Consider the following 26,051-nt stretch of genomic DNA (forward strand, 5'->3'; position numbering starts at 1 on the left):
GAAATTCTAACTGATTTTCTGAGGTTGGCCCAAGATATGACTTTTTTTCTTGTTTTGCGTATAATAGAGGTTCTCTTTGTCAACCATTCCTCTGTCCACTTTTAAAAGGCTAAAGATAATATGTAAAATTATTGCACATAAACTGCCCTTCTCTCAGCTATATTCGCTATATTCTAAAAAATTGTCTACCTGATATGCACATTTTATTGCCCTTAATCCAAAACCATGCGCACTAATTGTGAGAGAAAGTTTCTTGAGCGGCAAGAAAAGTTATTTAGAAAAAGAACACTATTTAGAGCTCAGAGTCAACTTCAAGAAATTTTCGTAATCAATAATCACTAAACCCTTCAGCAAAAACTTTACAAATTTCTGGAAAAATGAGGATAACAGAAAATAACTAAATAAAATGACGATTTTATAATGGCAGGGGACACAGATGCAAGAGAGAAAATATCAGCCAAAACGCAAAGTTGCCCTTTTTGGAAATTATCAGCGTCAAGGCACATCAATCACCAGGTTTTCATCTTCCTCCTTACAATTTTCAGATAAAGAAGCAAAAAATCAAACAAGTAGAAAGCTACCAAAAATAATTGCGTTCAATCCTCATGCCTCACAACAAAAATCACAAACATTGAAGTAAGAAAACCGACATTATTAAACTTAGAACAAATTGCAAGATTTCGCTTCCATAAATATGCGTACGTTACAAACAGAGACTGTTAGAAAATTCCTAATTTTTGCTATCAATTTTTTTTGATAATTAACATTGTTTATGTACTACTGAAATGTTAAATTGTAGATAACAAATAATAGTATGTTGCATGTTTTGCATGCAATACATCTCAAAATATGGCTTCGTAATTAACATGATAAGACACCAAAAACAACAGATAAGGAAATTTTTTTAATACAAATTAGATTTTTTGCGCTTTTAATTATTCCGTTTAAAAAAGAAGGGAGAGGAGATATGATAGCAACCATTGAGAATTGCAAATATTGAATACTAAGTGAAGCAGTAGCTGACTCACATTTAATTTTGAAATTATTGCTTCGAGCTTGAAAAAAAAAACAATTTTTAATTTTGGAGCAGCAATTTATCATAATTAGTTCAACAAAGTAAATCAACTTACTCCTTTGGAACAAAAAAAAACGATAGACTGAAGCCTTTTGTTAGGTAACGATAGACTGAAACCTTTTGTTAGGTAAGCTAATTTCTATTAATTGACTTAAAATATTTCCCATGTATGAATTAAAAGTCTTCTTTTTGAGAGATTTAGGAAGGTGAAGATTCGGGTTCAATTCGTGTCATGACTACATGATAAATCCTCAATTTTTGTTGGTCCGGACCTAACGCAGAGTCAATTTCAGTACTGGGCAAGTATAATTACAGGTCTCATTTTATTACTGATTCAGAACCATGCTCATGTCTTTTTTTACACTTGACAGTCTGAGTCCAAGTCTGGGCTGAGACTTGGCAAGTCTAAATCCAAGTTTGATCTAAGAGTTGGCAGTTCTAAATCCAGTCTGATTTAAGACTTGACAATTCTAAATCCGAGTCTGATCTAAGACTTGGCAAATCTAAATACAAGTCTTGGCAAATCAAAAGTAAGTCCGGAAAACGTCAAGATTAGCCGGGAAATAGTCAAAAATATGTCCGAAAAACGCTAAAATCAGGCAAAAAATAGTCAAAAATATTTCAGGAAAGCGTCAAAAATAGCCAAAAAATTGTCAAAATTAGGTCCGGAAAGCGCTTAAAAGAGCCGAAACATTGACAATATCTGAACCAAAAACAGAATCCAGAGCTAAGGACAAAATTTTCAAAGTTTTTATTTCTAACCAATCAATAAAAGCGAACCAACGGTTGAATTTATCTTTAAAGCGAACTTTGGGATTTGACCAGAAATGTTCTCCAGTGGAGCTGAAAAACTTTACATTGAAGTAAATCCCATTAATCTGATCACCGGAGCAGTTTTGCTCAAAATTAGTTTTGTTTTTTCCTTGTTTAATCTGAAGCGTTTGTGAATGTTCCCTCCTACAAAGGCTACATAAAGGTGAAGTCGGAAAAATTCCCAACGAAAAAAAAGCCCACTCAACTTTAGATAGGAAATAAACCCCCAATTGACTTTTAACGAGCTGCGCATTTAGCGATTTCGGCCATGCCTCGCGGGCCACGGCCATGCCTTGCCGGTGCGTGGGAATTGATATGAAACTAGCACAACCGAACAAATTATCAGGACGAAAATTAAAATTTAAAAGGGAGGTTAACTTCCTGTCTAAAATTATGTTGTTTTTTACGTGGGGATTTATTTCCTAGACCCACATAAAGGTTATATAAGAAAACATAGGTCTACTTTATTTTAGTAATCTGTTCTTGAATTCCGACACCAAAATAAGAGGCTATGATAATGCACTTTGTGAGCTATACATAAAAAATAACTTGGTTATTTTTTTGAGCGATTATTCAAACAGTTCAGATATTTTTCCCAATAAAAATTAACCAATCACAAAAAAGAGTAACCTTAACTTAAAAAAATCTCTCATAACAAAACTTTACGCTTAATAGGGTTTCTACTGGTACTCTTCATATCTTCTTACTTTACAGTATGTCAATAGGCCAGATTTTTTTTTGATGAAAAGTTCAGTTGATCGAAAAACTCCTCATCAACTAAAATGCGTTGGATCACTAAAATGCGATGCCATAATTGGGTTGAAATAAAATAAAACAATTTTCTGCAGCAAATATAGTCTACCTACGTATTCAAATTTTCACGTGAAACGCAAAATCTTTCAGTTTATCATTACAAAACTCAGCCAGACAGTTAGAATTACAAGCTAAAAACTGGGTATTTGTGCTCGCAGAGAAGAGTTGAATAACAACAATTGCAGCGCGCTTGCGAATTTATACCGTTGCTTTTTGTGACAATTTCAGTAGATTTTTTAATGCTAAAATTTGAAAAACTAATCAGTCCTAACCATACAAAACAAACAATTTTTCTCTAGTTAGTATCAAGATTTTTTTAGAGTAGCAATTAGCGTACTGTCTTTTATTTTACATTGGTTTAAAGTTTGTTGGTTTCAAAAGGCTCATAAATTGCTTTGCATTTCTCGTTTTTTATTTAACTAAAATTTAATATTGCTTTATGCTAATTCATCCGTTAAGCAGAACATTTTTTGAAATTCAGACAAATTTAGGCCTCAAACTACACACGTATAATTTCGAAATCTTTAGAATTTTTGTTGGCTATAGTAACAGTAACTCACATCGTTTTTTCAATTTTCCGCAATTTGTTGCCGGGGAAAGCTTAAATGTTGCTTGCGGATATCGATGAACATAATGCATTAATTTTCACCAAAAGTATATCAAATAGGGTTAATTATTAAATTGCACCCAATATCTGCCTCAAAATTTGTCTTAAGATTGCTTTTTCGATTTTATTGCTAGATTGCACAGCGCCCAATTGAGAAACCATCAAAGCAAATCCTCACTCATCAAAGCAAATAAACCCCACGGAAAAAAATCCCCACGAAATTATACCCCCATAATAAAATTGAATTTCTGTCGTGATAATTTGTTCGGTTGTGATAGTTTCATAAGTCCCACGGGCCGCTGAGGCATGGCCAAAGGCGCTAAATGCGCAGCTCTTTAATAGTAAAGTGGGGGTTACACATCTTGTTTAAACGGCTGGAAAAGATGTCGCACTAATTTGTATTCGATTCAGTTAAACGAGTACTTTATTAGGGAGAAGGTGAAATTTTTCACCACCATTTCAACCTCTTTGCCTTTTTGTCCATGGTTGGCTAGAAACCCGATTCTGACACTGACTGTTCCAGGTCGAAACTTGAAGTTATTGATCGCAAAAGCCTCCCCTTCAATTCTGCTTTCATAGTGAGTCCATTCTGAAGGAATAAGGTGACCAGAGAGAGCCGGGTAGACAAAAGATGAAGAGTGTGCATGTAGTCTCGCTTTTGTGATACCAAAAAAAGGGTTGATCGATGAACTCAACGGATTCTGCAGGGTAATTTCGGTCGATGATTTGTTGACAATTATCCGAGCAGCTAGACCATCTCGTAGAGGCAATTTTTCCACATCTCCGTCCAGATACAAAGCAAGACGATTTTGTGCGATATCGTCCCAATCTATTCACACACATCTACCCCAAGTCAAATGATAATACGCTGCTATATTTATAAAAAAAATGATGGAAAGAAATTTCGTTTTGTTCAATGCGACATAAAAGACAAACATCTTTTCAATTAATTGCTTTAACTAAGCAAAACGGATTTTAGCAAAATTTAAATTTTTGCATTTAACATTTTTGGTGTTTAATCTTTGGTGTTTAGATAAGGTTGATTATCAGAATAAACAATCCAGTGAATTAAGTCTTGATACATCTTGTAAACACATGCATGAATTTAGCATCTCTTTTATAACTTGCAACTTCTTCGAAAGAATTCGAAATAAAGAGGATGGGATATCAGGCGAAAGGAATTTTAGTAGCCGCATGGCGTTTAAAAATTTAAATTAAACTTTTGTGGACATAGGGTGAATACCAATCGAAACACTTAAAAGCCGAACTTCAGAATCCAATTGACCCTAAAAAGTAGTCAAATATCTCTAATAATTGTTTATTTTTTACATAAAATTGGGTTAATAAAGCATATATAAAATATGCTTCTTCAAACTATTACAAAACTTCTAAACCTGTGTGTAGGATGCAGGGAATTGTTATAACCAGATACTGTAAGTTAGATAATTTAGGTCAACTTAGACAAGTTAATTAGGTGTTTGAAATAAGCGTTCTTTCTTAAAGGGTTATTATTTCGAAGGCGCCAGAGAGGGGAGTTGAGTGATATATCTTAAACAAACAAATTAATGAACAAAAGCATATTGCTCTGTCGATATATTTCGTTTACTTAGCAAAGCTGTACTTGTGCATCAGGCCAAAGTCGAAATGATTGATTTAAATTTAGAATTAAACTAGAGAGTGAACATTTGAAAAGAACTAGATACTTAGAACGGAAATGGAATTTCAATTTGAAGAAAATCAAAGTGCGATTTCGATTTTGCAAAATAATGGGCAGCCCCAAACCTTGTACCTCTCAACTCTGTAAGGTATATTCATCATTGGACTGTGAAAATTTGTGGGGATGTTCCTCTAATGATTTTCCATATATAATTGGGATGCGCGGCCGGATACATTTTTTTGATCTGAGTTATTAGCACAGGAAGTGGGGTTATTCGAAGGTTTTTTGATATTTAAAGTAAATATTTGATTGTTTATGGATGAAATAACGGTATAAACTAGTCGTAGTAGTATTTAATTGCGCAGTATTGTTTTGGGTGATCAAGGGAAAGGTTTAGAAAATTGAGGGAGAAATTTATTTGCATTTGGAAATAAGAATATGCAATTTATCAGTGTTTCGAAAAACCCAGGGTACATAATTTGTCCGACCCCTCCCGGGATGGGAAAGAGTTATTGGTTGTTAACCAATCAATGATGGGGAGGGACCCGAAGTTAAGAAGTGAGATCTTTGGTTTCGCAATTTTGTTCTATAATTTAATGTCGTATAGCTTACACCTCACTTCAAAGAGTACCTTAAAATGTTTGCCCAATTGAACACACGATGCTTACACATCTTTTTTAAACGGCTGGAAAAGATGTTGCTCTGATTTATTATATTCGATTCAGTTAAACGAGTACTTTATTAGGGAGAAGGTGAAATTTTTCACCACCATTTCAACCTCTTTGCCTTTTTGTCCATGGTTGGCTAGAAACCCGATTCTGACACTGACTGTTCCAGGTCGAAACTTGAAGTTATTGATCGCAAAAGCCTCCCCTTCAATTCTGCTTTCATAGTGAGTCCATTCTGAAGGAATAAGGTGACCAGAGAGAGCTGGGTAGACAAAAGATGAAGAGTGTGCATGAAGTCTCGCTTTTGTGATACCAAAAATAAGGTTGATCGATGAACTCAACAGATTCTGCAGGGTAATTTCGGTCGATGATTTGTTGACAATTATCCGAGCAGCTAGACCATCTCGTAGAGGCAATTTTTCCACATCTCCGTCCAGATACAAAGCAAGACGATTTTGTGCGACATCGTCCCAATCTATTCACACACATCTACCCCAAGTCAAATGATAATACGCTGCTATATTTATAAAAAAAAATGATGGAAACAAATTTCGTTTTGTTCAATGCGACATAAAAGACAAACATCATTTCAATTAATTGCTTTAACTAAGCGAAACGGATTTTAGCAAAATTTAAATTTTTGCATTTAACATTTTTGGTGTTTAATCTTTGGTGTTTAGATAAGGTTGATTATCAGAATAAACAATCCAGTGAATTAAGTCTTGATACATCTTGTAAACACATGCATGAATTTAGCATCTCTTTTATAACTTGCAACTTCTTCGAAAGAATTCGAAATAAAGAGGATGGGATATCAGGCGAAAGGAATTTTAGTAGCCGCATGGCGTTTAAAAATTTAAATTAATTTTTTGTGGACATAGGGTGAATACCAATCGAAACACTTAAAAGCCGAACTTCAGAATCCACTTGACCCTAAAAAGTAGTCAAATATCTCTAATAATTGTTTATTTTTTACATTAAATTGGGTTAATAAAGCATATATAAAATATGCTTCTTCAAACTATTACAAAACTTCTAAACCTGTGTGTAGGATGCAGGGAATTGTTATAACCAGATATTGTAAGTTAGATTTTTTAGGTCAACTTAGACAAGTTAATTAGGTGTTTGAAATAAGCGTTCTTTCTTAAAGGGTTATTATTTCGAAGGCGCCAGAGAGGGGAGTTGAGTGATATACCTTAAACAAACAAATTAATGCTCTGTCGATATATTTCGTTTACTTAGCAAAGCTGTATTTGTGCATCAGGCCAAAATCGAAATGATTGATTTAAATTTAGAATTGAACTAGAGAGTGAACATTTGAAAAGAACTAGATACTTAGAACGGAATTGGAATTTCAATTTGAAGAAAATCAAAGTGCGATTTCGATTTTGCAAAATAATAATGGGCACCCCCAAACCTTGTACCTCTCAACTCTGTAAGGTATATTCATCATTGGACTGTGAAAATTTGTGGGGATGTTCCTCTAATGATTTTCCATATATAATTGGGATGCGCGGCCGGATACATTTTTTTGATCTGAGTTATTAGCACAGGAAGTGGGGTTATTCGAAGGTTTTTTGATAATTTAAGTAAATATTTGATTGTTTATGGATGAAATAACGGTATAAATTAGTCGTAGTAGTATTTAATTGCGCAGTATTATATTGGGTGATCATGGGAAAGGTTTACAAAATTGTGGGAGAAATTTATTTGCATTTGGAAATAAGAATATGCAATTTATCAGTGTTTCGAAAAACCCAGGGTACATAATTTGTCCGACCCCTCCCGGGATGGGAAAGAGTTATTGGTTGTTAACCAATCAATTATGGGGAGGGACCCCTAATGGTCCTCTATTGCGGTTAAAGTTTTCAGGCCAGTCAGACCACCCACCCTCCAGTTATTAACACCGGAAGTAGTGTGATTTGAAGGTTTTTAGGTTTTACTGTGAATTATGATTGCTTGAGTAAGAAATAATGGTATTAATCAGTCGTAATGGCATGCAAGTATGAATTAAGGTTCTTACATGATCTTGGGAAGTGTTTAGGATGAAAAATGGCGATTTTTGAGAATATTGGTAATTATCACAGGAGTTTAGTTATTACCTAAATTGAAATAGTATCTTTTCGAAGAGTTGAAGTCGGATTGACCTGAAGTTTGGGGCATAGACTAATTAGGGTACGAGGAATCCAATTTTAATGTCACATTTGACCCCACACCAACCTGCACGGGACTAGCGCACGCCCGTGCTGCGGAACAAAAAATTTGAATTGCTCGTGGAGTTTTGGTAGTAGCCCTATCATTTTTGGAGGGATAGTGTAACTTTTCAAGGGCTTTCGATTGGTGATATTTTAACCCCAGATTCCAACCAGAAGTTGGTGCTTCGCTTTGACCCGAGTGCCGAAAATCGGAGATTGGCCTTTTTCCGGTTTTCGGCACTCCGAAAACCGGAAACCGGAAAGCGGCCGAATGACTTTGAAATGGTATTAAAATGACAACCTGAGGCATTTAGTGACATTAAATTTCCACTCCGGTCACTTTTCATGAACTCGGATTTTTAGGGTTTTGGCACCCACAACTCGTTAAAAATTTTCAGATTTCAAACGACTCGCAACGGCTCATCCCTAGGCCAATAAAATTGGCAGGCAAGTTGATGGCACCCTATAATACTCGAAAACTTTACCCGAAGACGTTTTGACCACTAATTCGCGAGTTTTAAAGTTTGGAAATTTGGGGTCCTCCGGGAGGTGGATGAAAAGTGTGCGCGGTCATTGCTCGTGTTCTATTAGGAGTTAGGCTATGAAAATTTGTAGGTAGGTGCAACTATGAGAGGACTTTCCATGACAATAATTAGTTTTTATCAACTTGACACCTCATTTTGACCCTGACCTGATTGAGCCCTAGAGGTCAATTTGAAGGTTTTCAGGAAGACTTTTCAGCAGTTTTAACTGGGGAATTGCATGAAATGTTGTAAAGTGGGTTTGTTTACATAAGAGTCCAAACGTCGTTTACTTAAGATAAGGGGAAGTTGAACAGTGGTTGATAGCAGTTGAATGACATAATTTGATATTGGTTTGTTTGCATAGCAAACAAAGGCTTCCTACAGATGGTGAGAGATTTCAAGTGTAAGTTGCAATGTTTACTTAAGAGATTAAGATTTGTTTGCTTAAGATTAGAGAGTATTGGTTGAGTATAAATTGAAGTGATAGGCAGAGAGATCACACAGGGTCGAAACAATTTGCTGAGACACAGCAGAATTGGGACACCAAAAAAATTTTGGCACAAGCGAGAGAAAGTAGTTGGTTTAGTGGGACTAAACTGAAAAGATAGTGTTAAAAGCAGGGAAGAGATTGAGAGTGAGATTGAACTCTGGAAGTTTGTAATTGCAAGACCAGTTGGGATATTGTGTGATTTAGTTCATTTGTGAAGTGAACTACGGATATTGGTATTATTATTGTAATTACTATTATAAATTGTCTTGAATTTTTCTTTTCCATTGATGTGCAAGTAATTTTCTTGCCTTTGTTATCCATATAGCTAGAATATAACGAGCCCCATTGTGAACTAACCTATTTCAAGTCAATTTAATTTGCAACAGCATACAAGAGTGGAAGAGGGGAAATAGCAGAGTAACATATTAACGCTTGCTTCACCAATACAAAACCTTTGGTTATTTTAATTGATCGATCTTCTGGGCGACAGAGTCCCCCCACTGTTGATCCTAGCAGAAATTCAGAAGACGACAGTGTGGAAAAGGATTATGGCAAGAGTTAAATGAGAAAAACGATGAACACAATAAAAAATATTCTTCCTGCATGAGAGAAATTTTAACTCTTCGAAAAATTTTGTCATATGATGATCGAAGTTAACAATAATCTTTCACCACAAAAACGGTTTGCCAACTTCGAGAAGCCATTAACAATTAAAGCTTTTTGCTGAAGCATAATTTGTTTTGAAAACGTTTTGAATTTGTTTTGAAGATATTCAATTTCTAGAAAAGTGCTAAACTTTACATTAGCTAACTAAAAAACTATTAACTTTCGTTCATTCGGCGGTTTAACTTTTATTTACAGTTTTTGCGGTCCACAGACTCGTGGCTGGTGTTCTTTGTAAATGAAAGTTGAATTGATCAAAGATTCAATTTGCCGGAATTTTTTGACGTTTGTCAAATCATTTAAAGTTAGTCGAGTGCGTTAATGATAATAAAGAAAAACAACTTTTTTAAAAACCTCGCAAATGCATGTTCAACTGCTACGATTCTAAACAAGTCACATTATCTAAAAGCGTATTAGATACTTTATTCTACAATTTACTCGATATGCTAACATATTTTTTGTATTTTAAGACGTAATTATATATAATCACGCCCTAGATCTCTTATACGGTCGACAAAAAAATTAAGTTTCAGATCAGAACTTAAAATATTATTAGTTGCTGATTCCAACACCAAACTCCAAAATTATTTCGAGATTAGAAACTTTATGCTACCTTGATTTGTTTTTTTTGTTAACTGAATATTGGCCGACTTATATCATTCATGGAGATATACAATGGTGGCATCATTTAAAAGCCTTTATTAACTGAATCGATTGTTGAAAAGGCTTTCCTGTTTTTTTCATTTCTCTAATAAAAGTTGAGGCTCAGCATTTTTCATATTTCTTACTTATTCAGCTTTTGAATAAGATGATAATTGAATTATGAACAAATTTTTTTTAACAAACACGCTAATTAGAGCTCTAATAGATTTGAAACGGAAATTCGGAAAGATTAAATTCATTGGTTGCATAACCGTTAGATATTTTCTGAAAACTTAGAGTGAAATAAAATCTAAAAAGAACTTTGCACAAATATATACTTCCTGTGACATGCTTATCCGCATTAGATTCTGCACCTTTTGTTCAATTTTATGTTTAGTTTAATTACGGTTTGAATAGAAGTTTGAATATCCGTCGGCACTTTCTCTATAGGCACTCTTTTTCAAAGTCAATTTAAGCTGTACTAAACTGGTTTACGGAATGATAGAAAAACTATCCAATTGAAACACTCATCAGCAACAAAATCATAGCTTGAAGAGGCACACGGATCTTTTTGTTTTCGGGATAATCAAACGAGAATCAAATGTTAAAAAACCAACAAGTTTTTAAAGATTGTGGAAGACTTTTAGAAATACTAAATCTATTTTTGCTATATTTGTATGAAATCACAATGGGATACGCTTGATTTGAGCATCAATAGCACTCTCAATCAATTTCAGATGCCTAGAAACGACTGATTTTAGCTCTCTTGCGTAAAAAGAACTCATAGACGTCTTATCCTCTTTACTCTTCAAATTTTTATTCCATTCCTTATTCTTTTTTTACAAAAGAATTGAGAGTGATCTGGTTATGAATTATCACAATCCAGTTGAAAAACAAGTGAGAGCAGCAGCAGAATGAAAAGCAACCCAAAAAATTGTTGAACAACATGCATCAATTCTAAATCGTCCAAACTTTATTGAAATCATCCTTTCAAGCGACATGTTAAACTTCTGTTGGCATGACAAAAAAAGTAGACTGGGGTACAAAAATAGTCTACTTTACGAGTAGGGCGCATTGTTAATGGCCTCAGATGTAAATTTTATAAATGAAAAACAGTTGATTAATTGTGAAAGTTCATGCTACGCTTTGAAACTTGTGCCAGAGAATGTAATACAACATTTAAGTGCACTGAAAATTTTTCAACGCAAAAAAATTTATATGAACTGTAGGGAAACAATGGAATGACCATATCAACAGTAAATGCCTTCGGATGTATTTTTCACAGATATGGAAAATGTTTTGGTGCTCTTTAAGGGCAATACAATCAATTAAAAAAGACTCTTTCGCATCAAATAGTTTTCTTGACTGTACGTTTGTCTCATTTTCACTGCAAAATCAAACCTGCGACTGTCATCATTGAAGTACTAGCTGCTTATATTAATAAAGGCAAACTTCTTTTTCGCTGCACATGAGACAACGGCGACTTATCTTTACGTTCTGTTTTACGCATAAGTGGTTCACGCTGACATAATTGAAAATTAATAAGTTCAACTAAGCAGCTGTTTTTGCTGATCTAAGTTTCTTATACTGTTAAAACTGGAAGCATTGTTATAATGGGAACTATTGCAATTACTTTTCATCAAAATCACAAACTCTTAAGGAATTGGAGCAGAGTATGTGAATTGATTTTCCAATATAAAATGCTACCAGTTTTAACAGTAAAAGTCCAACGCACAGGGTGAGTTTCCAGACCAAAATTTGAGCGCACAATAGTATGTCCAGAAGTCACTTCGGTCTGAGGATGGTCTGATCAGAGGTCACTTCCGGATGGTAATGGTCTGATCAGAAGTCAGTTCCGTATGCGTTGGTCTGATCAGAGGTGGATTCAAGCGCACATTAGTGTGATCAAAGAAGACTTTGAGCGCAATTGGGTCTGATCAGAGACCATTTCAATCGTTTTTTTCGATTTTGCATTTTTTGCTGAGAGGTGTTGGCTCTGCCAAGAGGCAACAAAAGCAGCATTCTGATCAGAGAAACATATAAAGTCTGTAGGCTCTAATCGGAACCAAAGGGGTCCAGCTGATAGCAAATGTGGGTCCCCTTAAGAGGAATTTTTGAATCACTGTATACCACGACGTTTCATATGGACTGCTGTCTAACTTCTTCCATTGTGTCAGAAATATTCACCTAATGGTTTACTAAATCATTTTTCTTCTCAGCAGTTGGGCTTTATTCATTGTCAATACTTATAGAATTGGCTTTTGCTTAGATGAATTTCAAACAGCAAACATCAATTTAAGAAAAGAAAATATTATAGCAAAATTAAAAATTCGTTCATAGTAGAAATTTTCACTAATTAGAATATTTCGAGCGCAAAATAGTCTGATCAGAACTAATTTTGAGCGCACAATCGTCTGGACAATAGTCTGGGTTTGGTCACGGCGATGGTCGCGCAATCTTCTGGACAAGGGTCTGATTTCGGTCTGATCAGAAGGTTATTTCCGTCTGGCAAGGTCTGATCAGAGACAATTTCAAGCGCACTCCGAGTGCACACTGTGTTTCGAGCGCACTTCAGTCTGATCAGTGGACACTTCAGTCTGGTCTGTCATGGTCTGCTCAGAGGTTACTTTCGTCTGCACGGTCTAATCAAAGGTCACCTCAACCAGGTTTGTCATAACTTAACTTCCTTGTCGGCAGATTGAATTGATTTTAAGACAGTCTCCTAAGGAGGTTAAAAAATCCAAATTTTTTATTAGAATTTTTGCAAACTCTTTGGTTTACTTTCAAAGAAATTTTTTTTCAGGCACGGAACTTTTTGATAATTCAAATATTTATTCAAATTAACTTATGAACTAGATTTACTTTGAAAACGATTTTAAAGATTAGGCTTTACTCGAGGTTTCTAAGCCCTGAAGTGAGAATAGAAAACGACAAAAACATTTCGTTGAAAGTAATCGGGTGATAACAACATAGGGCGAAAAGCAATGGGCAAAACTACAATTAAGCGGAAAGAAAATGGATCAGGAGATTATTATCAATGGATTCACTTTTGAATCGAATTATCCAAGGAAGAAAAAATTGTTGACAGAAGATTAAATAATTGAAAGCAAAGTTTTTCCTGCGAAATATACCTTGAAGACTCCAAAAATTGAACGAAATGTTTTTTTTTTGATTTGTTGCTTACTGTTTTTTTTAATGTATTTCGATATTTTTTCGCAAAAATAGTTTTTTGTTCCAATTTATTCCTCATCTCTTGCACAAAAAAGATTTAATTGTATTCATTATGGGAAAAAATGTTCAACACAAAATGAACCAAACTTCATCTGCTATTTGGCTGTTTTCGCCTTCGCCTGAATCATTGATCAACAAAATAAACAGTTTACTTTGGGACACATTTTTAACTTGGGGTACCAATTGTTCATTACCTGTTGTTTCCTCCTCAATTGATAGAACTTTGCGGTCCTCGCTGATGCCAATGATTTTGACGGCTGGAAACTACAGCAGAACTAACTCCAAAATACTGTTTATTGTCTGAAAAAAAACCGGCTAATGTTGGACCAATTTCTCTCAAACGACCAGCACGGAAACTTAATTGAGTGGGTTCTGACTAGCAATGAAATTTATTCCGCAATCTCCTGCATGCTATTCGTGCGTTTTAACCCCTCGGGTACTTCAGATACTTCAAATGCCTATATTATATTCGGTTTTGTTCTAGCAACAGAATTGTTTTTTGAATGAGAGGAATTTATATCCGGCAAAAATCAAGAAGTCAGGAGCGGCATACTAACGACCTGAAATCAAATTGAACATTTTAGAAGGAAAACCCAAAAGCGGTCTACCAATTTTTTTTGTGAAAAACAGCCGTTAGAACAATGAAAAAGGCTTCAAAATTTGAAAAAATAAACTTTCCCTCTCACATAAATGAGAGTTACAAAAATTTCCAGCGACAAAATTGATTGCCTAAAGAATGGAAAAAAAGTGTCATTTATTAGAGACTAAGCCGCTGTTAAAGCCCATTTTTCGAAAAATGAAGTCAACGTTTTAAAACAGAAGTCAGTATTCGAGAAAAAGTAGTCAACTTTAAATCATAAACAAATTTACCGTAGCCGAAAAAGTACAGCCATTGGAATACGGGAACCAACTCAAAGAATCGTGACTAAAACCGCTTAACATTTTTTTAAAAATCAGAATTATTAACGAAAAAAGGAGTTGAAAGTTTTTTCCGCTTAAAACAAACAATAGAATTTTTAAATTGCATTTTTTAGTTCAGCGATGCGGGGGCTGAGGGGGCTAATAATAGGAGTGTGTGATGGTTTAGGTAAGTGCAGTGGAAAACGTTTGTAGGCTAGCGAGGTGGGCGGTGTTCTCGTGTAGGAAGTGGTGGCGCTGGGTGCAGACAGGAGGGCATTTTTTGCTGCGGTGGGGGTTTGTATGTAGGTAAAACTTGCAGTTAGGTGAGAGGGAGAGGGGTTGGGTTAGGTAGGTGGATTTAAAGCCTGCACAATAGATATGAAACTAAGTAACTGTGAAGGTGCAATATTCAAAAACAGAAGTCAGCGTTAGAAATCAAAAAAAGATTTTTGGAAAAGAAATAATTGAAAGTGCCAGTGGTTAAATAAATTGCTTCAGCTCAAAATTAATAACAAGAAAATTGATTGCCTAAAAAATACAAAGTGTTTTTAAAAAAGCAGACTATAATTTTAGTTCAGATCCGAGGGGATGTTGGGTGGGGAAGGTGGCTAATGTTTAATCCGGGGGTAATAAGGGAGGGGTAAGCTGGTTGGAGGGATTGGAGTGGGGTAATTGGGGTAGGATCGGGGCCGGGGTTTGTTATGTGAGCATAGTGGATTTGGAGAGCTGAAAACTGCGTGGGTAGATTAGAAGGCACTTCGGGGGAGGGTAGTAGAAGAGTTTTGACGGGGTAGGTTGGTGACTGGGTGGGAGAAGAGGGACTTTCAAATTAGGTGGGACAGGAGGGGGGGGGGGTTAAGTAGAGTTTTTGATGCAAAGAAGAAGAGGTTTTTTTTGCCAGGATAGGTAGTTGGGGAGAGGTAAGTTGGTGGGGTGGCGAGGGTCTCTTCACATTTGATAGAGTGGAAGACCTGATACGGAAAGAATTTTCCAAAAATGACTTTCCGTTTTCGAATATTACCTACAGTTTCTAAAAACTATTTAATTTGAAGCTATTTTTAAAACTCAATGTTTGAAAGCAATGTTTAAGGTCTTAACAATAGAAGTCAAGGTTCGGAAACAAAGAAATCAAAGTACAAGATATGAACAAACTTGCTTAAAGAACCTGTATAATAGAACACCAATACTCATCCTTGTGTCGAAACTAGATCCTCTTTGAGTTGTAAAAAGACACAAATTTACAAAATTTGCTATCAATTTTGGTCAAAAACAATAAATTTTTTAAATAATTATTTATCTTTTTTGAATCGTCCATCCTTGTTCTAACTCTTTCAACCACATTCAAAAAATTTTGTAGAAAATTTTCACCCAAAATTTAAACCAAATTCTCACCAAAAGCAGACGCAAACTTCACACCCAGATACATTCAAATACTTGTGTGGTACGGTTGTACCTTATTTTAGTTCATGTTCATTAAGTTGTACTAAATTATTTTATTCTTGTCCTTGTCAGACTAAAGTCATCGTTCACATACAGGTAATTTACCGCCGACTAAAAAGTCAATATTTCAGATTGTTCACATCCCCCACTTTTGATTATTTATTCATTCTCTTGAATCTTGTTTCTGAATTCAGTTGCATTCAATCTAGTCTGTTTTGCACTAGTCGAGATCCTATTGATTTGAGGAGGAATTCCACTCTCACTAATTTTGTCTGCAATCGCAACACGATTGTAGCTAAGTCTAAAAGTGGTAATCCAATAATTCAGTAAAAGTTGGATTCGCACCTCGAATCCATTCACCTAACTCTGAGTGGATTTGTGACACGAATTGTATCTCTACAGTCAGGGATATCACATGGCGCAGTCAGCAACTAAAAGAACGTGCACTCTTGGGAATCGAGCCCTTTTGGGATAAACCAACACATGAACCTCCATTGCGATGGGATAGATGGCAGATCATGCTAAAATTGGCTATCATCGCTAAAGAAGGAATTTCAATTGACACTCTCCTTGACGACCCTCCGGACAAGGTCACTCTACCCCCAGAACCTATTTACGAGGATGATGTCGAAAATAGCACAGCTCAAAGTGAACGAGAACGACGTACCAGAAACGAACAGCTCAAAAATTCGTGGCTCAATAGATGTCAAAAAATAGAACTTGTTGGCATACTGTGTGGAGAAAAACCTTGGAAGTACTGTGATAGCAAAGCAGTTTCTCTAACATACCTCAGCTTGGGAATGGAAGCGAGACGAATATTTGGTTCGCAAGAACCGAGCATCCAGATCGATAGAGTGACAACAAAAGTTCTTTGGGATTGCCTTGATAGGGTGTTCACTAAGCAAAGAAATATCACATTTGATCGATACACATTTCTCACTCGAAAACGAATGAAAGGAGAACCTGTGGAAAAGTTCTACGGGTGTCTTTGAGAGTTGTCTCTAAACTGTGATCTAGGAAGTCACGAGGAGTCGATCATTCGGGATGTCTTCATTGCTAATATGCAAGATGGTGAAATCCAAAGTGAACTACTCAAAGAAACACGGACGGCTAAAAAAGCTCTCGAGGTTGCAATGAACATTGAAATGGGAATACAAAACCAATTGAAAATTTCTGGAAATCCAATTCCCAACACCACAAATGAAATTTCAAGTCAATCGATAAATAGTGTTCAAGGATCGTGGAATAGAACCCGAGCACCGACAAATCAGTTTGTCAAACCTACGATTTGCCCAAATTGTGGCTATGGCTGGACTCCTTCTCATAGACAAAACTGTCCTGCTCGTGGAAAATCTTGTAAAAATTGTGGAATCGCTAATCACTTTGCAAAAGTTTGTCGCAAATCAAAACAATCTAGTAAACCAAAACCTAGAGTAAACTATGTAGATGACTCGTTTTCTGAGGCAGCTACAGTAGGTACTTCAACAACGGCGGCGGAACAAGTTAACAACATCAGCAAGCTTCTACAGCAGAAAAGCATTTACGATGCCAACTACGACTCCGATTACGACGATTATAACGATAACTGTGTAGCAGCAATTTCCATCAAAACCGACACTCGTGAGGTAGAACCCGTAAATTTAGTCATTTGTGTTAGAAATACATGCACAAAAGCATTGGTGGATTCGGGAAGCGTATGCACTATTGTAAACAAAAGTCTGGCGGACACAGTGGTGTCCGAATGCAGAGAAAGTTATTGGGTACAGTCACCCGAAATACATGATCTGAAAACTTTTTCTAATGATATAATCAAGATTGTCGGTGTAATCAATACATCAATAAAATGTAATGACTGGATAGCCACGGGCGTTGATGTAACTGTCGTGGAAGACGGTCACCGACCCATCATTGGACGAGATCTCTTTCCAAAGCTAGAATTTTCTGTTATTCAATTGAAACAAGTTGCAAATATTGATCAAAATCAATGTCCAATCAAGAGGCAGATCTCTTTTGATTTTCCAGATCTCATCACCCGTATCGGTAAATCTTTAAAACATTCAGTAAAGTCAACATTTCATAATGAATTTACACCTACACATCAAAAAGGGCGACGAGTTCCAATTAACTTACAACCACTAGTTAATATAGAACTTAAAAAACTACTTGACGAAAAACACATCATAAAATTGAACAGTTGTTCAGATAAAAATTTTATTTCACCTATAGTCATTACAGTTAAAAGAGATAAAACAGTTAAATTAGCTTTAGATTCCAAAATCTTAAATAAATCTATTCATAAAAACAAATATCAAATGCCAAATATTGATAATTTGATTGACACAATTCAACAGAACTTGAATACATCCGCATCACAAGAAACAGCATATTATTCAACACTGGATTTGAAGTACGCATACAGCCAACTTAAATTATACCCAGAAACGGCTCAACACTGTAACTTTAATATTATTAGCGGTGAGAGAACTGGAACATACCGTTTTATTACAGGTTTTTACGGTTTAACTGATATGCCAGCAGCTTTCCAAAAAGTGATGGATTACACTTTAGTTGGACTTCAAAATACCTATTGTTTTCTGGATGACATTATAGTAGTTAGTCGTGGTTCTTAAGATGACCACTTAAAACTCGTCTATAAATGTTTAAAGAAATTAGATGAGGATAACTTAGGAATCAACTTACCTAAATGTCATTTTGCAAAAACCGAAATTGAATGGTTGGGACATAAGTTAAGTCAATCAGGAATAGCTCCACTTGAGTTAAAAACAGCGGCAATCGCTTCACTATCAGCACCTAAAAATTTAAAACAACTTAGATCTTTCTTAGGTTCTGTTCATTACCTCGGAAAATTTATCCCTAATTTGTCCCAATTGTGTCATCCCCTTCGTCCCTTATTAAAAAAGAACACAAAATTCATTTGGAACACTGAACATGATACACACTTCCAAGCAATTAAAGATAAAGTTGCAAAACACCACAGAAAACACACACTATAATCCTCACTTGGAAACGCGGATCAAATGCGATGCTTCAAGAGCGGGTTTAGGAGCAGCATTAGAACAACGTTCGCCTACGGGCTGGCACACAGTTGCATTTACATCTCGTTTCCTCAACTCTATTGAGGAACGCTATAGTATTAATGAACTAGAATTATTAGGTGTGGTGTGGTCTGTAGAATATTTTAAATATTACTTATTTGGCAAATCATTCACAATTATCACGGATCACCGAGCATTACTCTCCATTATAAAGAACATAGATCAAATAAATCCTATAATAGTAGATTAACACGCTGGATCGATCGTCTTTTACCTTTTGATTTTAATATTGAACATATACCCGGTGCAAAAATTGGGCTGGTAGATTATATTTCTCGCCAACCAAATCAAAAAGCAAAAGTTACAAACAAATATGACGAGGAATTTGCGGTAGCAACAATTACCCGCATTGGTGACGCTATTGCTGCAATTTATGTAAATACCACACCACAAACCTGTCAATCACAGCACTTTAACAGCGTTACTCACACAAATTCCACACGTGCCTCGCATCCTCGCTTAACAAACTATTCTAAATTGCTTTCTGCCATTAATCGTAATACAACTCAGTTGCTTCTTGAAAACTTTGCAAACGCAGCACAATTCCAATCTCTCTCTACTAGTAGTACAAAGCCAGTTCAAATCCAGCCTCATCTTAATTTCCCATCATACACATCACATATCCATTCAATTCATAATCACACAATGAGCAGCTCTGCATCTAATCCGCAAACTCCCCCTACACACAGCCGGGTCACGTTCCAGTCTAACCCCAATTCAGGAGTGAATACCACCCGCTCATCGAATGAAGGTCAAACATCACCAAACTTGGAACTGTCAAAAGAAGAGGTCTTTGAGAACAACTTAACACAACTCTTCACAAAGGGATTCTCACCAGTAAAGATGCAGTTCTGAAGGAAGTACGTGACTGCATCCTTCAAAATGACCCCCAAAGGTGTAAGGAAGTGAATCCTTATCTCTTCTCGTACTGGAGGGATTTACATGTCCGCTCGGGATGTGTTTGTGTGGACGAACGCGTAGCGATTCCACATTCGATTCAGGACGCGGTCTTGGAAAGCCTCCACTTAACACATCCGGGAAGTTGGGGCATGATAACGCTCGGGCAATACGCGTTCTGGCCGTATATGCACCGAGAAATTTTGAACAAAGTGGCCGAGTGCAAGCCTTGTACTGATATTGGTAAGAATCTTAAGCCTGTTATTCCGGCGTCTAAATGGAAACCTTTATTGCCATGTACAGAGCCGAATGAAGAAATACAAATTGACTTTGGAGGTCCAATCACCAATGAAAAAGATCAAGATATTCATTTTCTTGCATGTATTGATCATTTTTTTAAATATCCTTCTGTAGAAGTATTTGATAAAGCGAATGGACCCAATGTTCTTAAATTTCTAGACGACTACATTCAAATTCACGGTGTCCCTCGAAACATTAGATTAGATCAAGCACGTTGCCTAATAGGTTATAAAGTTAAAAACTTTTGTAAACAACATAATATTAACATACTCACTACCCCAGCAAACGATCATAGAGCTATAGGATTAGTGGAGCGTTTGATACAAACTATTAAAAGACGCTTAGGCTGTATGAAATTAGACAATAGAAATAATACATTCATAATTAAAGAAGCAATAAAGTCAATTGTATATCAATTACGTATAAGCAAACAAAAGACAACAAACGTAACACCTTTCCAAGAACATTTTGGAAGAAAGCCAAATACACCACTGAGTAATATAAGTACAACACCTAAATCATCTAACTTATCATATGAAAACATTCTTCACCACTATTTAGACGCTGATACCGTCCCAGTTGAAGACTACTTGGACGAAAATGGATGGGTGACGGGGGATCGCAGTGATATCTTGATCGACGAGGCCGTGCAGAGAGCTCAGGTAGACGCAGGTCGCCGCTACAATGGTGATCACAACAAGTCTATCTCCCGTTTCATTCTGCACCCAAAATTGAATAATCCGATCCCACGGACAGAGCAGTCACTGGACCTTAAGTTGGCTCGGAAAGTAACGAAGCGTACGAATTGAGACCTTCGCGGACTCTGGGAAACCCTGGCCCCCGGTAGTACAGTTGTCCGTACATCTAATACTACTACAGTCATTAAGGAACCAGGAGTACCTGAGGTCAGTGTCCAAAATAGCGATATTGCTAAGTTCGGCACCCGTGCCGAACGCAATACAGATCTATGGGAATACGCTAAACGTCGACATCTGCCGTATGAAAAAACGACCGAGGAGAAGATTGCGCAACATACCAAAGAATTGAAGAAAAAATTCCGCGGAGAAATTAAAATCCGTCATCGCTCCAACCAGTCTGATGCAGCTTCGGGAGTTTCATCTGCGAACAGCAACATTTCTAAAGCCATGGCGTCTCGAAAACCCCGAAAACCCCAAGCAGGAGGTAAACGTTCTCGTACTACATCTGCCACGCTGAACACCTCCATTGCTTCATCTGTTGCTGCCTCCTCTGCAACATCATCGGTTGCCTCTCCATCGACTTCCCACACTAAACGTAATCGCCGCGCGCCTGACTACTACGGATTTGAAAGTTCGGTGTGTTCTTTGAGTGACGATTTGGCTGCTCCTGTCTCGAAAAAACAAAGACCCGCAAATCCTGTGATAGAGACTATCATTCAGGAAGAAGCAGCACAGCCTCCTGTACCTGATACGAATTACGAACTGCGAGTGGTGCGCCCTCCTGCGCCCCCTCCAGTGGGAACATGGTCACCTGTGGATTATGACTATGGCGATTATGCACGGGAAATAAGTATGAGCGTCTTTGACGCCGAAAACCAAATTTGAATCAAAACTGCTTAAACTGTCATCATTAATTGTTCAATTGTTAAAAATTTAAATTCTGTAATTGTTCAGTTAAATATGGAATTGTATCACTTTTCCATTCATTTCATGTTTAGTGTGTACCTTAAATTTGTGTTCGTGTTGGGTATTCTTTAGTTAAATTTGATGTTGCTCATGTAACCATATCTCCTGTGTTACACTTTTGCAGGATTTGCATCGCGATTGTGCCTTAATTTATATTGCGTGCATACATTTTACTGTAAATGTTGACAATTTACATTGATTTAATTTACTTCCACATTCGAGCCACCTTTCCACTACTTCTCAGCTACTCGTCTGTTGTTGCTCACAATCTTTATTATTTATAATAACCAGTACATATGTTAATATTATCATAAATTTTTCACTGTTTCAGTTTAATATTTTGCTCAGCCCAGGATATGTGGTACGGTTGTACCTTATTTTAGTTCATGTTCATTAAGTTGTACTAAATTATTTTATTCTTGTCCTTGTCAGACTAAAGTCATCGTTCACATACAGGTAATTTACCGCCGACTAAAAAGTCAATATTTCAGATTGTTCACATCCCCCACTTTTGATTATTTATTCATTCTCTTGAATCTTGTTTCTGAATTCAGTTGCATTCAATCTAGTCTGTTTTGCACTAGTCGAGATCCTATTGATTTGAGGAGGAATTCCACTCTCACGAATTTTGTCTGCAATCGCAACACGATTGTAGCTAAGTCTAAAAGTGGTAATCCAATAATTCAGTAAAAGTTGGATTCGCACCTCGAATCCATTCACCTAACTCTGAGTGGATTTGTGACACGAATTGTATCTCTACAGTCAGGGATATCACAACTTGAAAGGGAAGAGGGGGGGGGGGGTAAAACGATGTAAGGGGGTAATGGAGAGTAACTCATGCATTGTTTTACCCTACTCTTACATCGTTTTACCCCCAAAATTACCCCCCCCCCCCTAATCTTGCACCATTTACCCCCACTCTTACATCGAATTACCCCTCCTTAAACCCCAAAACGATGTAAAAGTTGGCTAAAAAAATTCCCCCGATTACCCCCTAATCTTGCATCTTTTTGGGGGTAAAAACTCGACAAGGGTAACCTAGAGTCATTTTAAAACACTTGCTTACATTTTGAGCCGCTGTGCGGATCTGGACGAATGAAATTGTGCCTTTCATTTCATCAGCCACGAAAGCCGTGTTTGAAACACGCACTTTGATAGCATTATAATCTGGTACTGAACAAACCCACCCGGAAAAAAAGCACCAGGAAAAAGCTCAAACTCTGTTTGAAATTAGCCCTGCCTGTAGTTTCCTGTTAACTTCAACGGATTGTATGCTGTACCCATTGGTGTCGAAACAGTCTATAAAAAAGTATCCCTTGGACAGTTCTTTCCCAATACTCCTAGCATCAAAGGACACCATGTAAGCTGAATTCACATCTATCTCCATCCGCTCCACCAGAGTGTGTTGCACACAAGTGTTGAAGCACATGGAACCAGCCATTGCATTGAAAAGCTGCAGTTTATATGTTTCCAATTGCACAGTCGTTTTTTATGTTCTAAAATAATCTGTTTAAGTTTTGGACTTTGATATTAACTTAACTGTAGTTCTGATGATGAATAAGATGCCCAGTTTCAAATGGCCGAAGAGATGTGAAAAAATTGAACTAACTACTAAACGTTCTAGGAAAACCAAACAAAACAAGATTTACGCTCTTAAACCATACAGCTAAACTATATATTAACTAAAATTAATTGAAACTAAATTTAAGTTTTCGAAATGGTAAAAGAAGCACGAAACTACAAAAAAATGACAGAATTCCCACAGAAAGAATGCTGCATAAACATCGGAACACAATCAGAGAAACTTTTCAAATCCGTAAAAGTTTTTCCAGCAAAAATATCGGTACCAAATTTTTTTCCTGTACCTTGACAGATTGAAGGAAACAATTTTTTTTCGCTTAGAGTAATTTTTGTATGGCACCTATTTTTCTCGCTTTCTTTTTTCAAAAGACGATAACGAAAAACATTTCTGCTTCGCAAAAGAGTTTCATAAAAGTTGTTTTATCTAAGGAAATTATTGCTTCGATGTTAGCTCACCTGATTTGAAAAAGCAACCCAATTAAAATGTCACAAAAATTGATTGAAAACCACGTCTCTTATAATCCTTGTCGAGCTGAAAAACCAGAAAAAAATCAAACTTATAAAGAAATGTTGATCATGTAACAGAATCAAGATTTGATTGCCCATGAGAACACGGGAGAGAATTATACGGCAGCGGGTTGATATAGGTTTTTTTCAGAAAAGGAACAAATAAATCGGGGTTAAACTTTAGTTAGGTGAACGCAAAAGAAGCCGAAGTAATAATAAGTCGGCCTAAAAGTAAGCCGAAAGTTATGTAATATATCAGAAATAATAAATTGTTAGCCGTTACAATCAAAACTGCGTGTAGTATTATAGGCATAATGTATTCCAATGCGCAAAAGAAACAAAAAGACGTCAATTTTTAGACATCTAATTGGTACGGGCCCCAGCGGACCGCCGTCCAAGGCCATGCCCCTCATTCGCTGTGGGATGTAATCCGGAAACCGCAGGCCGGTTAAAGCGGCGAAGCCCACCGGCCCGCCTGGTGCAACTTAAAATACGGGTATACCAAATTTTTTTGGCTTACTTGACCTCATTTTCAAAATTCGGCTTGATTGCCTATTGGCTTGCTTGACCGCCACCCTTTAGTTAATCCGACCCATTGCATTTCCTCTGCTTAAAAGTGAATTTTAAAAAATGATAAATGTTTGAGTGACCTTAATTAGTCGTAGAGCACAATCAATATTTTTACTTAGGCAGCCTGGATTACCTAAGCTGTTTCCACTACTGAAATAACTTTTTTCAACTCCTTTATTGACCATCTATCTTGATTCGTTAAAATTAACGAAACTAATAGCACAGAAACTTGGATCTGCCAAAAGAGTACCTTTAGATGTCAAAAATGCAAAAGTTTTTGCTAGTTAAAATATGCTTATCTTTAAGGGAGCTATATTTAAGGAAAAAGTTGTAATAAACCACGATGTTCAACTTAACATGGCAAAACTAGCTGTCAGAAACAACAGACATACTGTTTTATTGTTTTTGTTTAGTGAAAAAAGTTCTGTTGCTCAAAAATTGATCATTGTATTGGGAAAGAAACTGCAAATTTATTTTTTTTTAAATTAAGATTTATTGTTATCTTGGTAGCAGTAGTTAGAGTTTTATGGTTTTGGTACCAAAGTTACCAATTCATCCCTTATTAATATTTACTTGCCTTGTCAACTGAATGCTGCGTCTGGAAAATGATCTTTAAGTTTTTTTCTAGAAATTTAAGAATTTTGTGAAAAAAAGAATTCTGAGTAACTGTCTTCCAAGCGTGCATCATGCTTTTAGCTCCATGAAATTCTTTCCTTACCCTCAATCTTGGTATTTTGGGAAACTAATTAAGCCATTGTGATGTAAATTAAATCCGCAAATTCGGCCAAAAAAAGTGATTGGAGGTTATGGTCGCTAGAATCTGAAAATTGTCAAAGCTATTTTTCTAACAAATATTTGGATTTGTTCTGATTTTCTCAAAAGCCTCATATCTCACTTCTCTCCCCGTCTACTTGATAGTCAACTTCTCTAAAAATTTTCTCAATGGATTTAAAATTAGGTTGGGGCTATTTTTCCATAGCAACGGACAGAGTATATTAAAAATCTTGGTCCTTCCGTTTCGACCTGAAATTTTTAACGATGTCAAAAAACAAATTAAATTAAAATTAACTGAGGGCTGCGTTATAAATTTTATCGAATAAACGCTATTTGAATTTTAAAACAAAAGGTTTTAAGTGTGGTTTTCTTCCATAGAAATTGCTTACCTCTAGCGATGCGTTAAGAATCGTTCACTAATAACCAACTGAAGAACTTTAACAGAGAACTTCAGTGAGCAACCAGAAATGAGATTTGATAGGTAGTTTTATATTGAATGTTTTGATCTATTTGTTGTTTCACTAATCTACAAATAACTGTACTGCAAAACCAACAATCGGCATAAAGGAGTGTTTAGCAAAACAGCATTGGTTATATCGAACCGTCAGTTTTGTTATGCAGTACTCCAAGTTATTCTATAGAAATGCATATGAGCATAAATAGTTCACTAGGTTTCCCCATGATGAAGCGTTCAACCGCAGTAGACAGGTATGGGCGAGCCGGACTTCTTGGTAAGCTGACAAGGGGTACAGTGAGATCTGAGCTCTCAAGCTGATCAACGTTTCAGCCGAGTCTTCCGTATGATTTTGGTTTTATATGAACTAGCTCGGTAAAACGTTTTTAATAGGTTTATACGTGGTTCTGAATGGCTTTGTCGAACTCAAAACGTAGCAGGAAAACTATGAAACACGCAAAAAGATAACA

At 36.3% G+C, this 26,051-nt stretch overlaps 1 protein-coding gene across 2 annotated transcripts; it reads right to left on the reverse strand.

Annotated features, from left to right (window-relative positions):
- Positions 1 to 3,688: 3,688 nt before the first annotated feature.
- On the reverse strand, positions 3,689 to 25,651 carry LOC142340891 (uncharacterized). 2 transcript variants are annotated; one of them, XM_075391661.1, is made up of 4 exons: positions 25,517 to 25,651; positions 22,936 to 23,191; positions 13,573 to 13,642; positions 3,689 to 4,137 (listed from the first exon to the last, which is right to left on the reverse strand). In XM_075391661.1, the coding sequence occupies exons 2-4, from the start codon at positions 23,134 to 23,136 to the stop codon at positions 3,716 to 3,718; spliced, it is 693 nt and encodes a 230-aa protein (XP_075247776.1). In that variant the 5' UTR covers positions 23,137 to 23,191; positions 25,517 to 25,651; the 3' UTR covers positions 3,689 to 3,715. The 2 variants fall into 2 exon arrangements, with proteins under 2 accessions (XP_075247776.1, XP_075247775.1); XM_075391660.1 differs by lacking the exon at positions 3,689 to 4,137 and adding an exon at positions 5,682 to 6,108.
- Between the last annotated feature and the right edge of the window lie 400 nt (positions 25,652 to 26,051).

The sequence above is a fragment of the Convolutriloba macropyga genome, chromosome 6 (assembly GCF_964194025.1).
Source record: "Convolutriloba macropyga chromosome 6, txConMacr16.3, whole genome shotgun sequence".
NCBI lineage: Eukaryota > Metazoa > Xenacoelomorpha > Acoela > Convolutidae > Convolutriloba > Convolutriloba macropyga.

Coding starts and splice junctions, on each gene's coding strand:
- LOC142340891 (XM_075391661.1), bottom strand. CDS start 23,136: ATGGCTGGTTCCATGTGCTTCAACACTTGTGTGCAACACACTCTGGTG. Junction 13,643..22,935: donor AAGTTAACAGGAAACTACAG/GCAGGGCTAATT, acceptor GTTCTGCTGTAG/TTTCCAGCCGTCAAAATCAT. Junction 4,138..13,572: donor AATTGAGGAGGAAACAACAG/GTAATGAACAAT, acceptor GTGTGTGAATAG/ATTGGGACGATATCGCACAA.